This window comes from Crinia signifera, chromosome 9, assembly GCF_055691185.1.
Source record: "Crinia signifera chromosome 9, ASM5569118v1, whole genome shotgun sequence".
Taxonomy (NCBI): domain Eukaryota; kingdom Metazoa; phylum Chordata; class Amphibia; order Anura; family Myobatrachidae; genus Crinia; species Crinia signifera.
The window spans coordinates 3593941-3614164 of NC_139225.1; the positions used below are offsets into that span (position 1 = coordinate 3593941).

The 20224-nt window shown below is 45.0% G+C and overlaps 1 protein-coding gene across 1 annotated transcript in view; it reads right to left on the reverse strand.

Annotated features, from left to right (window-relative positions):
• The window catches only part of SETX (senataxin), a 41126-nt gene continuing 20902 nt past the window's right edge, over window positions 1–20224 (reverse strand). The window contains exons 10-25 of the mRNA XM_083160919.1: window positions 18669–18777; window positions 17010–17177; window positions 16694–16923; window positions 14820–14987; window positions 13804–13960; window positions 13114–13215; window positions 11915–12021; window positions 10545–10616; window positions 9828–9977; window positions 9630–9737; window positions 9296–9468; window positions 9115–9207; window positions 8423–8590; window positions 8141–8239; window positions 3805–3892; window positions 1–2690 (exon numbers count right to left, since the gene is read on the reverse strand). Of these exons, the coding sequence (XP_083017045.1) occupies window positions 2088–2690; window positions 3805–3892; window positions 8141–8239; window positions 8423–8590; window positions 9115–9207; window positions 9296–9468; window positions 9630–9737; window positions 9828–9977; window positions 10545–10616; window positions 11915–12021; window positions 13114–13215; window positions 13804–13960; window positions 14820–14987; window positions 16694–16923; window positions 17010–17177; window positions 18669–18777 (2595 nt within the window). The 3' untranslated portion in view covers window positions 1–2087. The remainder of the gene's footprint in view (window positions 2691–3804; window positions 3893–8140; window positions 8240–8422; window positions 8591–9114; window positions 9208–9295; window positions 9469–9629; window positions 9738–9827; window positions 9978–10544; window positions 10617–11914; window positions 12022–13113; window positions 13216–13803; window positions 13961–14819; window positions 14988–16693; window positions 16924–17009; window positions 17178–18668; window positions 18778–20224) is intronic.

The window sequence follows — 20224 nt, forward strand, 5'->3', positions numbered from 1 at the left end:
TGTAGTAATAATGGTTTTATTCATGTATCTTGCTGTATTTATAACACAAAACCGCAATAAAATTGTGTTTATAAAAAAATAGGGTTCTGTATTTAGACAGAACTGCTCATAGCTTGAACATTACATTTGAGGAACACAGATTGAATGCTTTAACGGGTATCAAGAATTATATCCTTTTACAGCATTTTATATGACAGCATATGGGATATATACGGTACTAACTAGGATTCAGCATATCTCCCCAACACCAAGGGAAGGCTATAAAGGATATTATTCACAAAGAATAAATAAGAGAGGTGTCCTGGGTGGGTGTGACATGTTATGTCATCACTTCACAGTGACATTCTAAGCATGTTGACATTCATGTCTACGTGAATGACAGGACCGGATGACTTTGCTGGTGGCTCAGCGGTTACCTGTTCCTGACAGCAGCAAGATCTCTGTCTTCTTCCGTTTCCCAGTGTCATGCGACTGTGGCTTCCATCACCATTCCCTGATGTGCCAGCTTTCCAGTAAGTATGCTTGCACGGTCCCTAAACTAAACGTTGGCATTAAGGGAATGTCAACAGTTCACATTTCAAGTTGACATTTAAATGCCAAAATGCCGCTCATCATTCTAGTTTCTGTATCACAAATGTCAATATAGTAACTGACAACCACGTTACGGGATACCTTCTGTATTTTATGCCGCGGAGCCATATTCTTCTGTATGGACACAACTTTGGGAAATACAAAAGCAATATGATGTTAGACATTGGGGCTGGGGAAGAAGGTGAAAGGGAAATAAAATATGACTACCACCACTAGGATGCTTACACCTGGTTATCACAGCACCCTGATATTACAGCATTGCAGCCATGCCACACCGTGCAACAGGAAAGGGGAGAAGCTGCAGCAAGGCCCCTTTCTCAATTACCGTGAGACTGTGATGCACTGTTAGTTCTTGGATTTGTAGAAGTCACGTAGTGGTGCGCTGCACTAAAAACCGCTGAGACTGGACCACCTATATACACTGGGAGTACAGGGATGATGGATGAACAGGGTAGGGACAACACTCATACCTCCACCAAAGTTCTCCCCAAGATCTGATCGTAAACAGCATAACAATAAAACAAACTGACAAGGCTGCTCCTGCAGCTAACTATAAAAGGTGCCCACACCAAGGGTCCAAAGTAAACTGAATCTGATTGGTCTCTAGGATTGTAGAGGAAGAGCTTAGTTACACAGACAAGTTCAGTTTGATGTGTCTGCTCCTCGCTGAGCCCTCTGCACCCCATGTTGGCAGTGTCCACCAGAAAAGGAGGACAGGGAAACTCAATCAAATATTCTATTTTTCAAGTCAACGCCCTACAGCAGGCATGTCCAAACTATGGTCCTCCAGCTGTTGTGAATCTACAAGTCCCATCATGCCTTGCCACAGTTTTGCTATGGGGGAATGCTAAAACTATGGCAAGGCATGCTGGGATGTGTAGTTTCACAACAGCTGGAGGGCCACAGTTTGTCCAGGCCTGCTTTACAGGAAAGAAACCGAATCTTGGTATAGAAGTAAAACACAACAAAAAAGGTCTTCCTTCATAAAAAGGAACAGAATTCCAAATTTATTTTTTGTTGTACAAATGGAAGAGGAGAAATGAGCACCTCGGAAGACTGTTGAAACCTATACACTTCCAAGTTTGTTATTTTGTCTCTGCCTAAAACAATGAGCATCGAGCTTGGAAGAAGCAGCATAAATGATTTATAAAACCCTGAAACTCAAAGTACAAAGAGAGAAGTCGCCTTGCAAATATGACATCAGCAGCATCAGGGCAGCTAGAAACGGGTGGTACAAAAAGGAAAAAAAGACAAATTAACAGAGAACTTACAGCATTCATACGATTGTAAATTCTTATTCTCTAATAAAAATAAGCGCTCTTCATACTGATCTCCACACGACTATATTACACTTTTAATTACATTTATTGTACAAAGATCCCAATTACTCTGTGCTGAAGGGAAAGAATTCAAGAACGTATTTCCCTAGAGGGACTTTGGCATGGTAAGTTCAAAACACAGATCTGTACAAAAGAGTACGTTTAGCCCTAAACATACTACAACACTTTTCGTTTCTTCACCTCCTGGTCGGCGTCATAAGAGACTCTGCGTTCTCGGTAATCTTGGTGCCTAGAGAAGCGTCTATCGTCATCCTGGTCTTTGTGAGATCGCGGATCTCTAGCTGAGGGCTGTTGAGGTGCTCGACTTCCAGCTGAAGATGATGAATGAATGGGACCTTGGGTATGGTTTGCATCAGACTGCTGCTGTACAGAGGAAGTCGGTGCCCTTGCACCGATCACGGGTTCATGCCGGCGTGCCAGTCTGGGATCTTGGAGTCTGCTACTAGCCATCACTGCTGAAGTGCTTGGTAGGCTCCTGATGGGCGCAGCTGGAGGAGCCACAATTTGCGGAGGCGCTGGCCTTGCTGTAGGCCTAGGGGGATTATTTAATTCTCTGGCAGGTGGTCCGGTTTGATGTGTGTGGGAAAAGCCATCTGTAGGTCTCTCTACTGGTTTGCTGGCTGGTATAAAAGTCCTTGTTGGTATCGGTTTTAACTTCAGGATCTTGTTAACGTCTTTCTGATAATGTTCCTCCTTTGTCCTAATGATGGCCCCCCTTCTGTTTGCATCCTGAATCAGATGGTTCCAGTCTTTATTCTCCTGCAACAGATCAATAAACATATGTAAGTTATCATAGACATTTTAAAAGCTGATAATGATGCACCCCTTATTAATTTGTTTGGCACATTAACCCCACTTCCTGCCATAATTGCAGCTAAAGAATTTCAAAACCCCTGCAGTTCCTCTTCCCTGCCTAGGGTGTCGCTGTCTGCTTTGGTGCTCCTAGTACAGTCTGGTCTATATTGAGATACAGACCACAATGTGAGAGACACAACACAGCAGACAGTGACACCCCAGGCAGGAAAGAGGAACTGCACAGGTTTCCAAAGGTGCAAGGTGCTAAAGGAACACTACCAACATTATAGAACAGGTAACGGATTTAGGGCCTTAGGAAAACGGGGCAGCGTCACTGATGTAGTTGTTCGTATTACAGCACTGAAACCATGGGTTCAATTCCCACACAGGTAATCTTATGGTGAGTACGTCGGTTCCTCCCCTTATCCAAAAACGTAACCGATGATTGCCTTCTGACAAAATAAATAACCCGTGTGTATATACATAAAAATATACATTGTAAACTCCACAGGGGCAGGGCAAGCTCTGCAAATTATCAGCCTGAGTCAGGTTTGATCGGATGGGGCCAAATTAAGCTCAGTTTCCGATGGTGGGGGTCTGTGCAAACGCCTTCGGCGGTCATCACAGTCCCCCAGGCTTTCACACCGACAGGAAGCGGCAGCAGCGGAACGCCCAGCGTTTTATTGGAAGGTGTGGCGGTGCCTGCTCAGGTTGGGTGGCTCATGTCACATGATGTCAGGACCTGCCCTCTTTTCAGTTTAGACTGACTTATTACCAAAGGGGAGAAAAATCATTCGATGGTCAGTGACCATCAAAAGCTTTCTCTCCCATTTGGCCGCATGCAAGGGGATCGCAGGCGCGGCATTGCCTGCTCAGGGCGGGCAGCTGATGTCACATGACAGGGAGGCACTGACCTGTTCGCTGGGCTGCGAGTATACACAGCCTAGCGCACAGGTCTAAATGAGGCCCTACGTGCGCACTAGTGCATTTAAAGACCTTAATAAATGACATCGTTATCACAAGTTAATGACAGTTAAGGTGACATCGGATACGTGGAAAGCGGCGTTGTCAGACTTACCATCAGAGTGCGCAGGCTGCCTAAGATAAAGAGGCTAAACTTGGCTCTTGTAATGGTCACATTCAGACGCTGACGACTAGCCAAGAAGCTAAACAAAGAGAGAAAGAGGCACCATGAAGTGGGAACGGTTCTAAAGTGACAATTATTCCTTTTAATAGAGATATTTCTTAAACACAAACCAAGGCAATTATACTATGCCTTCCAATCGCATCGCGCCTTCCAATCACATTGCGCCTTCCCACTAGAGAGGAGCGGTTAGGATTTACTCGGTTCCTTACATCAAGCGAGGGCACGTTCAGATTCTTCTTATTGGCCATGTGACAGCTGATATAGCCAATAAGATCCCGCTTTGAAATCAGAATAAATCCAATCCAAACTAATCATCTCTACCCCTTACCAAGTGTCACGGCACTGGGGATCTCACATTTATGAGTCCCACCTTTTCAGAGTCCCTGAAGGTGGCTGACTAGGCAAATTTACCAGAGTGGACTGATAACAAACGTCAGCATCTAGGGCAGGGGTGTACAAACTTTTTGCAACGAGGGCCAGATTGGTGAGGTGAAAATGTGGGGGGGCCGACCATTCAGCCCGACATTCTTTGAACCATTAATCACATGAGAATGGTCCACTCTGACCCCATTCACTCTATGTCCCCCAGCCTGCCCCTTCACTGTATATTCCCCAGCCTGCCCCCCTTCTCTGTATTCCCCCCCCCCCCACCTGCCGCCATTCACTGCATGTCCCCCACCCTGCACCCACTCTGTCTCCCAGCCTGCCCCACTTTTCCGAATGTCCATCACTACCTCCATTCACTGTATGTCCCCAAGCCTGTCCCTCCTTCACTGTATATCCACCAATCTGCCCCCATTCACTGTATGTCCTCCAGCCTGCTCCTCCTTCACTGTATGACTGCCATTTACAGTATGTCCCCCACTCTGTATCCATTCACTATGTCCCCCAGCCTGCCCCTCCTGTACTGTATGTCCCCCAATCTGCCCCATTGACTGTATGTCTCCCTGCCTGGCCCCTTGTGTGAGCCAGAGGATGGAGAGGCAAAGCAGGCACTGCAAGGACAGGAGATGCTTGGGCTCCCGCTGCCGCCCTCCTCCATTCTGCAAGCTTCCCCCTTGCTGCCCCCCCTCTCCGCACACAGCTGCCACTGATTGCGGAGGAGGGTGATATACGATTGTAGCAGCAAGAGTAGGATATATACTCATCCGAAAGATGCCAAACACAACTAACTGTGGTGGCCGGCACCTCCTCACTGCTGCACTAAAGGTGGGGACCCGTGCTTTAGTGTCCTGTGCTGTGCGTCCCGCATCTGATGCTCTGCCTACTTCAGGCTGGAGGCTACGGGCCGCTTGAAGTGACAGCACGGGCCACAATTGGCCCCCGAGCCGGACTTTGGACATGCCTGATCTAGGGATTTATGTAAATGCTGCTGTATTTGTCCACCAAAATAAATGGGTCTATTGAACTGATACAGCTAGAGTTAGGTAGATGACAAATTGTTGAATTCAAAAAAAAGAAAAAAAAAGGAAAGTTGGCCACTCAGCATTAGCAGGTTTCTGTTAAAAAGTTTTTTGGTGGGCACTAGCATAGCAAACTAAACTCATTTATAATGGTCTCCTAGCCCAGATACCTCCCATTGGGGCAGATGTATTAAGCTTTAACAAAAAATAAATGCAAGGCTGATAAAGAGAGATAAACGTCCGGCCAATCAGCTCCTTACTGACTTTGGTACTGGTTTCCTAGCACGGCCACCCCGATTTACATCAGGGTGGTCGTGTCGGAAAAATCGGGTCGATCGCATCGCATGCGATTTGGTCGCATGCGATGCGATCGACGCGACCGACCGATTTTTGACCCGATTTTTTCATTGAATGAAATGTAAATCGGGTCCCTGGGACCCGATTTTACATTGGATTCAATGAAAAATATTCCCAACCCCCCCAAATTTAACGTCGTACACCCCACCCCACGATAGACGCCAACCCGAAGCGTGGCGATCGCAGCGAGCCCGCGAGGGGTGGCGGTGCGCGTCCTCCGACCTTTTCATTCCCCTACTATCCACGTCGGCGTGGAGTTGAGAATAGAATAGTGTGGCGAGCGCAGCGAGCCACCGCCCCCGAAGCGAGGCGAGCGCAGCGAGCCCCGCGAGGGGACGCGTATACCTGTGAAGTTATACGCGTGCGCTCGCCACACTATTCTATTCTCAACTCCACGCCGACGTGGATAGTAGGGGAATGAAAAGGTCGGAGGACGACTGCGCTCGCCACGCTTCGGGTTGGCGTCTATCGTGGGGTAACGACGGGGACATCTATAATGTGAAATGGGTCATATTGGCCCATTTCACATTTTTCACATTTTTTCACGATTTCAATGTAAAAAAATATTTTAACATTGAAGCCTATGGAAAAATCGGGGGCATCGCGTCGGGACCAATGTTAATGGTCCCGACCGACGCGATGCCCCCGATATTTTACCTTTCCCGACACGATTTCAATGTTAAAATATTTTTTAACATTGAAGCCTATGGAAATATCGGGGGCATCGCGTCGGGACCAATGTTAATGGTCCCGACCGACGCGATGCCCCCGATATTGTGTCCTAGCCGGCAAAATGGACCTGATTTCAAAGGAAATCGGGTCCATCTTATGGATCGTGTACCTTAACTTAAAGGTACACGATCCATATGGAATGCCCTTCCACGCACAATAAGACTCTCCAATAGCCTCCAAACATTCAAGCGTTCCCTGAAAACTCACCTCTTCAGGCAAGCCTATAATGTTTAAGTTCTACATGCATAACCCTCTGAGGCACTTATGTATTATATAGCTACCCTTCTGGACTTGTAACTTGGTGGGACTGCTATGGTATTACTGGTGCCTGTCCTTGTGTTTCCCCCTATATCCCTATAGATTGTAAGCTTGCAGCAGGGCCCTCCTACCTCCAAGTCTGTATGTTGTTACCCAGTTTGTTTTATCACTGTCTACTATTGTAAAGCGCAACGGAATCTGCTGCGCTATATAAGAACCTGTAAATAAATAAATAAATAATAAGATTGTGGCCGTGCTAGGAAACAAGTACCCTGACTTTTTTCAAACACAGGCTGTAACATGGCAGTTAGGAGCTGATTGGCTGGACGTTTATCTCTCTTTATCACTATCACATTTATCTCTTGTTATGGTTTAATACATCTGCCCCATTATACCTTGCTCCTCCGCTATCATCTAACAAGTCTGTAATAGATAACAAAACATTAAATCAGAACATTCAGTCCAAGAGAACAAAGAGTCAAAAGAAGGTGGGAAGATGGATTCAGAGAGACGGATGTACTAGGGAGTCTTATAGCATGCCTATGTGAGGGACACAGTATACCTCGAGGACATTTTAAAGTGGTCTTTAAGGGACGGTATAATCAAACAGTTGGATGTAAAATTGTATGCCCCAACTATCTGGTCTGCCCACAAACACATTATGGGGCAGATGTACAATACCAAGGATGGGTACAAGCCTTAACAGTGACGGTGCGATATGTCATTTCTGGATGAATCAGAAAGACATATCGCCTGGATCGTACAGTGTATACCCACTGGCACATATCATTTGTTCTAATGGCCGAAAGCTCAGGCCACTCGGTGCACAATGAGGAAGAACAGTGATGGTTCAGCCTTGCATTACATCTTGCTGGTGTGTACAGGCAAACAAGATATGAAGATCAACACTATAGAAACTTCCAATTGTACAACCATCTACCCAATAAATAAACAAGAACAACCCCATTTAGTAACACCCAGAGGGATCTACAAACTAAGAAGTAGTTAGGACAATTCGGATATGACATGCAGAATATGGGAAACTGAATATAGAAATCTCCTGAGGCAAAGCCTCAACCTCTGGAACGCAGCCAAAGGGATTTACATTACTATAAAAAGAGCTCAAACAATCGCCAGCTTCTGGTCATAGTCTGAACCACTGTGTGTTACATAGACAAGAGATGTGCTCAATTACAGGCCAAAGGGAGAACCAAATGATCCACATGCCAAGAGATGTAGGGTTTCCTATGGTAGGCTAACTGGAAGACCAAACCCTAGGCCTCAATTCTTGCCACCTAACAGAGAGACCATTAATACATAGCAAAAGGGTATTAAGCCATGCTGAGAAAGAAGCAAACCAAGAATATATACATACATACACACACAAACACAACAGTAAAACCCCAGAACTTGGCAAGGTATTCCAGTGTCTACAAAGGATGTTACAGAAAGTAGGATCCAACAACTCCACGCCACACACATTGCACTGTAAGCTAAAGCTTCGAGACAATACTAACCCAATACAGCCTTGAATAGAGTTGGCGCGAACACACGTCACAATTATACAGTCTTTTTGCCGACCTTGGAAACCATCAACCGTATCGACTTCACTTAGTCTGTAAGAGAAAGTAGTTTTACTTCACTACAAAGTTGTACGACAATTCAGGATAGCAAACGCAACACGCTGTGTATACGTTGCCAACTGCTGATCCCTCGAGTTGGGTGAGTGGACAGCGGCAGTATCCTTTAAATTACAAACATGTTCAGCTTAATGTTTTTAGAACATATTATTTGTTCACCTATTCTCCTTTCCAAAAGCTTTACAGAGCTCATCAATCATCATCATCTTCTGGGCCCTGTATGGTGTGATAATACCAATATTCCGGAAGCAAAAGTCTTTTTTCTTGCTTATAATCAGCTTTATGAGAGCCACCACCAACTTTATTTCCTGCGGGTTGGAAAACGACCTGTGTGGTACAAAATAGAGGATTACAGACCATGGTAGGCTAAAAGTATTGAGGTGAAAAAAAATGTCAAGGTTTAACCCCGTTGCCTAATCCCAAGGGAGGTGGCCCTGGTATGATCCAAACCAATAAATATGACAGAGCAAACTAATCGGATGAGAATTCCAATAAAGGACAAGGGGTCAAAGGGTCAAAATGGCTTCATCCTCTGTACGGTGCTCATTGCTATCAAATACTAGACTCGGAGAATAAAAGGGACAGTAAACATTGCAAATATCAGTAACTTAAGCAAAATTGACAATAGGTCTACATTGTTCGGAGAACTGAAAAGGAATGTTTAATATCAATTATAGAGAAATAAGCCTAGGGGAAAAAAATTATCTTCACTTTTTAAACCATTGAAAAAGCGAAGGGTATACAAAGTGAAGGGATGGACTAGACTTGTTGTATAGAGTCTGGAATAGTATGCGATGGGTAGGACAGTGTTGACTTTTAGGATATTTCTATTCCTTTTATGTGGTGCTTACTCTTTCTCTTTCTTCTCATAACCGTCCGCCACATCAAACACCATGTATGGCTGGAAAGGCCAGTCTGAAGAACATCTAACTTCCTCGGTCACCCTGCCAAGATGAACAAATTATACACATTCAGTTTTTCTCCAACCCTATTTCCCACCCGTTCAAGACCAGTTAAAAAGGTGACAATTACCGGTCTGTTTTCAGAATACGTTTGTAGAAGTAATTTGATGGAAAGAGGCAGATATCGGGGTGCATTCGGTACTGAGTGGTCAGCTGCATCACTGGAGATTTGGTACCCGTGGTCTCCAGGTTTTGGCACAGCCTGGACATCAGGGACTGCCCGTAACCCAGCACCTCCGCTTTCTAAAGAACAGTTTTGGACCAATATTACAATCCATAGGAACTGCTGAGTGATTAGAATTTGGTCTTTTGCTTATTACACATAGAAACCCATTTAAGTTCATGACATGCAACACAATTAAGCTGAACATAATATAGTCCAAGGCAATGAAACGGATTCTTACCATGGAGATAACGGTGGGTGGAAGTTGCTCGGGATCTCCGACTAACACCAGTTTGGAGCATCGATAGAGGAGTGGGATAAGGGTCTCCACTTCACACGACTGTCCGGCCTGCGGAAGAGTCACATGACATCATCGATGTATGTTCTCGAAAAGATGGGCTTGACTACAACACTATCAGGTGGAGCACGGAAGACCGACCTCATCCACAATGACACAGCTGAAGGGTTCCTGTCCCAGCGACCTGAAGGCAGATTCCAGTAGAATTCCCCCGCTCGTGCTCAGTGTGCAGCAGATGATGTGGGACTCCAGGATGATGTTCCGCTGAACTTCCTGAGGCCGCCTCCGGAACTAGCAATGAAAGGAGCATCAGAAACTAGAAGTTGTCCTAAAACTATGTGTCTATAATACTGATGACTACACTGTAGATAAACACTGCGACTTCGCCAATGCCAGGAATAGAGACCACAAGCACAATCTCAGTAAAGGTGGCCCTACACTACTGTGACCTCACAGGCAGCAGGATCGCATGCAGTCTTCCTGTATATGACGTATTGCATGCGACACCGTTCCCCGCGACGCCGGGAAGGGATCAGAGTCGGAGGTTGGACGTGCAGGCAAGTCTGACCTCACAATCCAATGCCCACAGGACTGCGCATCTGACTGGATGCAACGTGAGATTTGGGCCGATTTCTTGGCCCGATCTGTCAGAATTGTGTGAAATCAACCCAAATTGCATACTGTATGGGGCCTTTAAAGATGATAAATCCTACTGAAAGGAGTGTTATTCAAAAGTGAATGGTTGGATAGATGCACTACTTAATCTACTACCTACAGGATGTGTAGCTGCAGCTGCTTCAGGGTTTATGACCGCGCAGCTCAGAACTCGTGGATTGTCAAGGGGGTTTAAGCACTTACCTCCTTCAGAGAATTCGCCATCAGTTGCCTTTCCTTCGACAGCTTTGCAATTTCCTGATCCAGCGCTTCACACTATCCAATAAAATTAATAAAATGTGTTAGTAAAATAGAACATTGAAAACAGGACACACACACACACACACGTAGCTGCCTATTGTTTGCCAACCGGACCAAAATTTGTGGGCATGCAGCACATTACTTAGTGACATTGATGCCAAACCTCACTGGTCACGCTGTGGACTGAACCAAAGAATCAATCACTGAATAATCAATAGCTTTAGAATGGTTAATAACAAAGAACAGTAATGCCAAACATGGAATAGCCAACTTTCAGAATAAGTAAGGTTGTTTTTTTTTTAAGTTGTGCTGCACCACCACCTACAGGCAAAAAGGGGTACTGCAGGCACTGACAAACAATTAGTGTCTATTTTAAAATTTGAATCTGGGGAGACAAAAGGGGGGAGGGATGGAGGTTAAAAGACAATGGAGATGGAAAAGCAAAAAGAAAAGAAAAAAGATATGCGCTGTTTGTTGTTTTCAGCGTGTCCAATCCTTGAAAAAGCGTCCTAGTGACGTGAAACGCTTTGGACCGCTGTAAAAGATCCCCCAGAGAAGGAGAAGAGCTGTCAGACGCTGTCTCGCTATCTATACAAAGCCGCCGGAGAGACGGTGACGTCACCCGCCGAAGTCCGGACAAGCTGAAAACAACAAACAGCGCATTGCCGCTACTACATTCTGCTGTCCACGGGAGCTCCAATAACGGACTCTAGGTACGTTAGATAAGAGATAGCACAGTACAGGTTAACCACTGGGACTTTCCAATTACCTCAAAGGGGCTGTAAAACATTATCGCCATTTTTTATTTTATTTTTTATTTAAATTTTATTTCTATTTTTTTTTTTTATTTATTTTTATATTCATCATTATTATTTTGATTTTATTTCATTTTTATTCACCCTTAATTCATCTATATCTATCTATCTTTCTTCTTTTTTCTTTTCTTTTTGCTTTTCAATCTCCATTGTCTTTTCACCTCCATCCCCCCCCTTTTGTCTCCCCACCATCCCCCAAGCAAGCGCCGGTCTATTTTTTGCCCCTCCATAAGCAAATACCAACAACACGTTTTACTGCAAGACCTGGCAGCTCAAACATAAGCGCAAGTGCTGTTCTGTAGGAGTAATTCCTACATACTTTTGTTAAAATTTGAATCACTGCATTTGACATTCAGGACAAAAAAAAGTGGAAAAACTCATGTCAACTTGTGACTGTTGACCTTCCCATTGTCGACCCTACCCATGTCGACCTTCACTGGTGGACCCATTGCATGGCTACATAACCCATACCCAAATGAACGTAATCCCTTCACTCACAGTGTGCTTGTTGCATCGTTCCATGGCTCTCCGGCGGGACAGCTCGTCCAGCTGTCTGTCCAATGCCTCCTTCAGCCGGTGGATGCTGGGATCCTGGTGGGCCCTATCTGCAAATGAAAGTCAGGTTTCAAAATGTGGATGAAAAAATGATTAGATGCTCAAAAGAGAAGCACTGAAGCCATTTGGGTTTGAAACTCAGAATGTAAGTTCTCACGAGCAGGGCCCTCTTCCCTCAGGTGCTTTTCCTTCTCTTACATAAACCATCTAAGCCCTGCGGATTTCTGCCACACTGATCCCTGTTCCAGTGCCCGCTGCTGATGCAGCTATGGTTATGTCCCTGCACTCATATTCTACTGTCACTGGTTTGCTTATTCATGTATGTACTCTGTAATTGGGCGCTACAGATCCCTTGTGGCGCCATATAAAGGATAATAATAACACTAGTACTAGTCATTATAGCAGCAACAACGAGGTATTACAAAATATTATTACAAAATTGTGCCTAGCACAGAGAATGTACAGCACAGATATTGTTCTAGGTTCTCCCTATGTGCAGCCAACTCTATCTTCACACCCAATGGCCCCATTCTACAGCCACGAATAGTAACAGACTGTGATAATGTGGTCCAGTGTCGTCATCCTGCAGGCTAACACTGTATTGTAAACCAAATGACATCATGAAGCTCACTAAGCAGCAGGTTTCAGTTTCCAGGAGGTGTTATTTTTCATTTATTTACTGCCATGAACAAAAACATGAGAGAGAAACAGAGAGAGACAGAGTGAGAGACAGAGTGAGAGACAGAGTGAGAGACAGAGTGAGAGACAGAGTGAGAGACAGAGTGAGAGACAGAGTGAGAGACAGAGTGAGAGACAGAGTGAGAGACAGAGTGAGAGACAGAGTGAGAGACAGAGTGAGAGACAGAGTGAGAGACAGAGTGAGAGACAGAGTGAGAGACAGAGTGAGAGACAGAGTGAGAGACAGAGTGAGAGAGAGAGAGAGAGAGAGAGAGAGAGAGAGAGAGAGAAACACGCCAACTTCAAAATGTATAATATAGTTTATAGTAATTATACTACTGTATAGTAGGTATATCTATTTTGCATTTAGTATACTATAAGTTCAGGGTGGGAAATCTAGTTCTTCTAGAACATTCTGAAGGGACCGACCATTTACGGTCTTTCCGATAAGCGTCACCACTCACTGATTTTGTAGTTTACTTGACAATCCAGACTAAACTTAACAACGTCTGAGGAAATGGTTTTCTCCGATCCCAGGCGCACCAAGTTCACGTCTCCGCAGTTTCCTGGAGATAAGCGGCAGACAAATCGATAAACATCCAAAATGCATGCAACTGTATTTACAGATTCTGAAACATATGAACAATATTTGTCATAGGTGATAAAGGCAACACATTTGCATTAAACAAACCAAAAACAAAACACTGATTTCGGTGTATATACAGGGAGATCCTTTCCTCAAAGGCTTTGGGGGGGCACAGACATGAGCTAGATTTCCGATTTGGAGGTAGGGCACTCTTGGGTGAGTTGCTCTACTTCAACTATTGAGAAGGAGAGGACAGAGGAGGATTTCCATTAAAAAAGTGAAAAAGACGTGTCCTATCAAAAAGGACAAAAAGCTAGACGCAAAGCCAAAAATGTCACAGGACACCACCCCAATGCCGGGCACTGGAGAAAGATAAAACTGAGAAGGAAAAGGATACAAAACATTTTCCCAGTGCAGTCTCCCTACAGTAATGCAAACCCCACAGTCTGTGTTCACCTGATGCCCGAGCCAGGAATATGGATCCGAGTCCGCAATCATATAGAAGACAAAGCTCATTTGTTCTGCTTATTAGTTATATCTACCAAGTAATTTAGACTTAATCCCATACCCAGGGTGTTCTTTTTGTCATGACATTTATCCTTGAACTCCAATATGATCTTCTTCATCAGTTCATCTAGAGCGGCGTTGGAAGGAGCACAGACAAGAACTCTGTTCTTCTTATTTTTGGCATTGAGGTTCTGAATTGGAACATCTACGCCTTTCCTCTGCAAAAGACCAGACATGTTCATTGTACCGTTTCTAGAGTTTTGTTACCCTATACTACGGCTTACCTCTGGGACGTCCTGCCATGAGACAAGATCACCTAAGTGCGTAAACCAAAGGGCCGGCATGTGCCCAAAATACCAAATAGTTAAATTCAGCAAAAACAGTGGTGGTATTATGTTTACGTGTGTACATAATCCAGTTACAATGAGGATGAAATTATTAATGTATTCGTGTTCTACTTTAGCTATACTGAAGGTACCCATCCACTAGTACGATTTGGGTCCTTTTAATCCAATTCTGACACATCGGGCCAAGAAATCGGAAGAAAAGTGTCAAATCACATGTGTTTTACTTCCAATTCCGATCCAATGTGAGGTCCCACGCGCATCGGCTCAAAAATAGTCATGGCTGCCACAAGGATCTATCGGATCCTGCAGCCACGAGTGGGATCACATATGATAAATCGTATGTGAAGGGCCACATACTATGTATTGTGTGCAGTCCAGCCGCCTGGGTATCGCACGTGATACCTCGCACTAGTGGATGGGCACAATTAGGGGCAGATTAGAGCCTTAAATGGACAGAGTAGAGCCACAATAACAATAAATGGTGTTTAACCTTGAAACAATGAGCTCCCAGAATACAATTGGAGTGGAGCCTGGGACTGCTTTGCTGATGTGGGTGTAACCTCGTCACTAGTTTCTACAGAAACCTCTTCATGTCTGGAGTGAATACCTGTCTTTTGCGAGCAGGGGTAAAGGCAAGGACAATTCTCTGGGGGTGTCGCCAGCATACCAAACAAACAATGTGGTAACATCATTTGGAGAATCTGAACCAGCCTGACCTAAGTGTGCATACCTCCATAAGGATTCGGTGTAACAGGCCGACTATCGTCTTGGATTTGCCAGTTCCCGGAGGCCCATGGATCAAACATATTCTGGGCAAACGAGGATGCTGCTTCACCATGGCATGGGCCTTCTCAATGGCATATCTCTGGTCGCTGTTATACTCCTTCAAGCTGGGATACTGAGAAGATACAGAAAACATGTTAAAGCCTCTTCATCATGACCTCCATTTAGCCCCTGGCCGGAAGAGAAGCCAGTTGTCCACGCTAAGCGTGCCCCGCAGTGACAGAACACAGAGTAAGAGAAGCCAGTTGTCCACGCTAAGCGTGCCCCGCAGTGACAGAACACAGAGTAAGAGAAGCCAGTTGTCCACGCTAAGCGTGCCCCGCAGTGACAGAACACAGAGTAAGAGAAGCCAGTTGTCCACGCTAAGCGTGCCCCGCAGTGACAGAACACAGAGTAAGAGAAGCCAGATATCCATGCTAAGCGTGCCCCGCAGTGACAGAACACAGAGTAAGAGAAGCCAGTTGTCCACGCTAAGCGTGCCCCGCAGTGACAGAACACAGAGTAAGAGAAGCCAGGTATCCACGCTAAGCGTGCCCCGCAGTGACAGAACACAGAGTAAGAGAAGCCAGTTGTCCACGCTAAGCGTGCCCCGCAGTGACAGAACACAGAGTAAGAGAAGCCAGTTGTCCACGCTAAGCGTGCCCCGCAGTGACAGAACACAGAGTAAGAGAAGCCAGATATCCACGCTAAGCGTGCCCCGCAGTGACAGAACACAGAGTAAGAGAAGCCAGTTGTCCACGCTAAGCGTGCCCCGCAGTGACAGAACACAGAGTAAGAGAAGCCAGTTGTCCACGCTAAGCGTGCCCCGCAGTGACAGAACACAGAGTAAGAGAAGCCAGATATCCACGCTAAGCGTGCCCCGCAGTGACAGAACACAGAGTAAGAGAAGCCAGTTGTCCACGCTAAGCGTGCCCCGCAGTGACAGAACACAGAGTAAGAGAAGCCAGTTGTCCACGCTAAGCGTGCCCCGCAGTGACAGAACACAGAGTAAGAGAAGCCAGTTGTCCACGCTAAGCGTGCCCCGCAGTGACAGAACACAGAGTAAGAGAAGCCAGTTGTCCACGCTAAGCGTGCCCCGCAGTGACAGAACACAGAGTAAGGGCGGTTTTCAATCCCAGATTACGACAGTCAGAATCCCGGACCATTTTTGCACAGCTCAACTGAAAGTGGACAGCCAGAATTCAATGTTCCGGCTGTCGGAAAGTGGGTGTGTTAGGCGAAAACGGCGTGGATTGTAGAAAAACGTCAGTGAATTCGTCTATCTGCAGCAGTTTCCGACAAAACAGATCCGACTTGTTTTAAAGTCGGATCTTTTTTGTTGGAATCTGCCGTCGATGCTGTCAGAAACGGCAGCATGGAATAGGCGGGCGCTATTTCCCCTGACGGAAACAGCGGCCAAGACTGAATACCCCCGAAGTATAAAAGTCCTCAGGTGACATTAAATAAAATGGGCATCAAGTGTCACTCCCAATGGATTCCGGAAAAAAGTACAGGAACAATGGAGACAAACATTGAGTGGGTACATTAGGGAGATTGCATTGTAACACCATCACAATTATCATCCATACAAGCAAAAACAATTCCATAGGATATAGACTGAGGAGGATCTGGGTACCAGACTGTTATCTCTTTACTCATGGCAGCCAAGGCTACGTCCCCCTCCAAGAAAGGGATTTTACCAGGCAAGAATAAATCTAATTTGAAAGACACACCCGCAGAAGTGAAGGGGTCAAAATTGGGAAATACGAGGGTGGAACAATAAGTACCTGTCTGTAACCCAAATCCTCCTCATACACAGTGTGAATCAGTAGGTGGACTAACCAAGCCAGCCTCTTTTTCTGTGACATCTCTCGGTAAGAAATCTGTGGGTTTGGGTTGAATTAAGGGTCTGAAGAGTGGATTCCGCTGCATTTGGAGCAAAGCTCTATATTGTCTCTGTGTGGTTACCAAGCTGCCAATCACTACGCACTGCACCTGCTGATTGCGTAACGCCGACAGGTTCCCATAGGTGTGGATACACAGGTCACACATTGTGTACTGCTCCCTCTCATCTGGAAGGGACGACAGACAATGTAGGGAGATCAGGCAGATGTACAGGGCCATACAGTAACACCATTCAGCATCCATGTGCACTTACAGCTCTCTGTACGCTGAGAACGTGTAAACCGGAAAACATGTCCTGTGTGATAGATTCCCGGAGCCCGAGATTCATTCTCCTCTCCAGGTGACTCCGGGGTGAGCAGAAACACTAAATCGTCCTCTTTTGGGTGTCTCTGGAAGTTCAAATCTGCATCCCGAATCCACACTAAAAGGGGTAAATAGGAACATAAGACGGTCACCATGGCATCATAAAATTCCACCCAGCAACATCATCTTACCTGCACCAGGTACAAACATCTTATATCATCCTGTGACGTTTGTACGGTGGCCCCCTACCCTGCTCAGTACAACCTTTTTACATTTTAAACTTCCCAACAAGTCATCCCATTGCTAACCCACCAGAAACTACCCCTTTACTTTCAAATAAAAGCATTGAGAAACCTATTCCACTTGCACACAGACCCCCGGCCAGAATAGTGAAAACGGGATCAACTGGACAAAGAAACATAGAATTTGACGGCAGATAAGAACCACTTGGCCCATCTAGTCTGACCCTTTTTTTAAACATGTTACCTCAAACCATATTTGATCCTTATTTTTTTTGTAAGGATATCAATATGCCTATCCCAAGCATGTTTACATTGTACTACTGTATTTGCATCTACCACCTCTGATGGGAGGCTATTCCACTTATCTACTACCCTTTCTGTGCAGTAATTCTCTCATATTTCCCCTGAATTTACTGTAGTCAACAGCATTTCGGACTGGAGCCCGTCATCAGGACATTATTGTCCTGATGATGGGCTCCGGCCCGAAACGCCGCTGACTACAGTAAATACTGTCCGTCTCAAAGCACCTGAGTGACGTCTATCATTGTCCTATATATATATCTAAATGATCAGCACTGCAACAGGCGCTGGGTAAGTATAGTTATCCTCTCCCCTTTGCCTCTAACACTCCCTACCTGATCCCTAACCCCGAGCCCTCAACAGAGGCATGAAACATACTGAAACTGACAGCAACCTGTACAATGCAGCGTGTTCTGGAACTGGGAAACAACCGTGCAACAAAGACTTAAGGAGTTACAGTAGGGGGACTTAAAGTGGACTCTTGTAGAATTGTGACCATGTTCTTCTGTGAAGCCTAAATCCACATTCTAAGGATATTAAAAGCCAGAGCTGGGGGCGTAATTCAGGTTCACTCGGTAAGTGTGTGTGTGTGTGTGTGTGGTATGAATGGCCAAGAAAACCAATTACCAGCTACTGAAGGACCATGCTGATTTTCATTGGACATACTAAACGTGGACAGCCAATGATTGCCATCAGCATACACGTCTTGTCATTGGCTGACCACACTGAATGGGACCCTTAGAAGCTGATCATTCAGCCTTCTCAACAACTAAAATAATCTGTCCTCCAGCACATTCAAAAGAGTAAAACAAATTATTGAGAGGTGTATGATTTAGGAGCGTAATCTAAGCTGTGTACTATGACTGTATGATTCCCATTGCCTCTTCTCCTAGAAGTTCCCATGTCATTTCAGTAGGTAGTGTGCATTATGCAGAGCAAAGTGGATATCAAAGGATAAAATAAGCATCATGTCATTTTGGTTTTTAACTCCTGGTAGCGGAACTCAGATGAAGGGCGCGATGTGAGGATTTATGGATTTTACATCGACACATACAAACACATCTCACCTTGAAAGTCTCCTCGGTTCACCTGGCTGTCAAGACAGAAATTCTGCAAGTACAGCTTATATAAATAGGTATGGAGTGCCCGCTGCTTAACTGCCCAATCCTGTGCCAACTGGTCAATGCAAACAGATAAAACACACATTTACTTTACAGACAGCTTCAGATCACACAATAGAACACAGTCATTCAGTATGAAACCTACACACTATGAGCAGAACTTGCAACACAAATCCTGCAGAACAGAATCATCTAGCCTTAAGTGAAACTGCACTTGTGTGCCCCAAGGTCCCAAGACTAAACCATCGATCCTAACACTAAGCCCCAGAGGTAATCTGGGTCCAAACTCTTCCTACTTACGAGGCCACCCAAGGAGATATTGGGACTAATAGCCCGTGAAATTCTGCTTGGGGGTAAACATACTAATTTACAACTTTGGGGGTATTCAATCATTGCAATCAGTATTCAATCATGGGCATTTTCGGACGTTTTTGCAGCCATTTTCTCCCATGCGGTTTCACTTTTCTTTATCGGAGGAATCGGCATGGGTGAAAACGGCTGCGAATTCACCAAAACACATGGATTTGCATCAAATTTGGTGATTCACGAGGTGTTCGCCTGTGCTGGATTTTTCGCACAGGCGAAAAATCCGCACTGAGATTAAATAGGGCAAATTTAAAATCTCCCTAAATATATAACGGAAGAGGTGTTTTATATTAATGAATACATTTACGATCTCCTTGTTAAATAGCACTTCCTTTCAGGAGACTTCATTCTCCAATTATATTTGTTGCCTAAATGAGAACACTGGTACTAGAAGCGGACTTTCACTACCCAGCTCTTCGCAGAGATAAGCTGTGGCTTCCCTACCTTAACCGCCAGCATCCCAGAGTGCAATGCAGCCGGAGCAGACTAATATCCCAAGAAACTTTTTGCTAGTGACCAGATGACTTTCTAGGAGAAGTTAATGAAGCGGGGCTTGCAGCAAGGATTTCCAGGTAGACTTCTAACTAATCATATGTACCACTCCCAGTGCACACTACTATAAATAGGGTCTGATATGCAAGAATCGAAAATAAAGAGATTAAAATACAGAACCCCAACTCTCTTAAGAGATAAATGTACTTGTTCCAAGGCACTAAATCAGTGGTTTCCAAACGTGATTCTCAAGGCACCTTAACAGTCCAGATTTTATATCCCTGTTTGTGCATATTGTATTATCATACTGAACGGTACTAATTAAATCACCTGTGCCAAAGCAAGGATAGCCTAAAAACCTGGACTGTTGGGGTGTCTTGAGGATCGCATTTCGGAACCACTGTACTAAAAAAAAAAAAAAAGACTGTAACCCTTAGCTCTGATAAGGTGGGAGGACTTAAAGGGGGTGGAGTCCGCGTGTCACCGAGACAATGGTAGTACGCACTTCAACAAATGCACCTTTCACTACAGAAATGCTATTGGTTGGATGAATCAAATACATAAGAATGCAACCTATCAATCTATTCTAGGACTCATTGTCTCTCTGCGTTATTCTGCTTGAATAGATTCCTAGGGACTTCCTG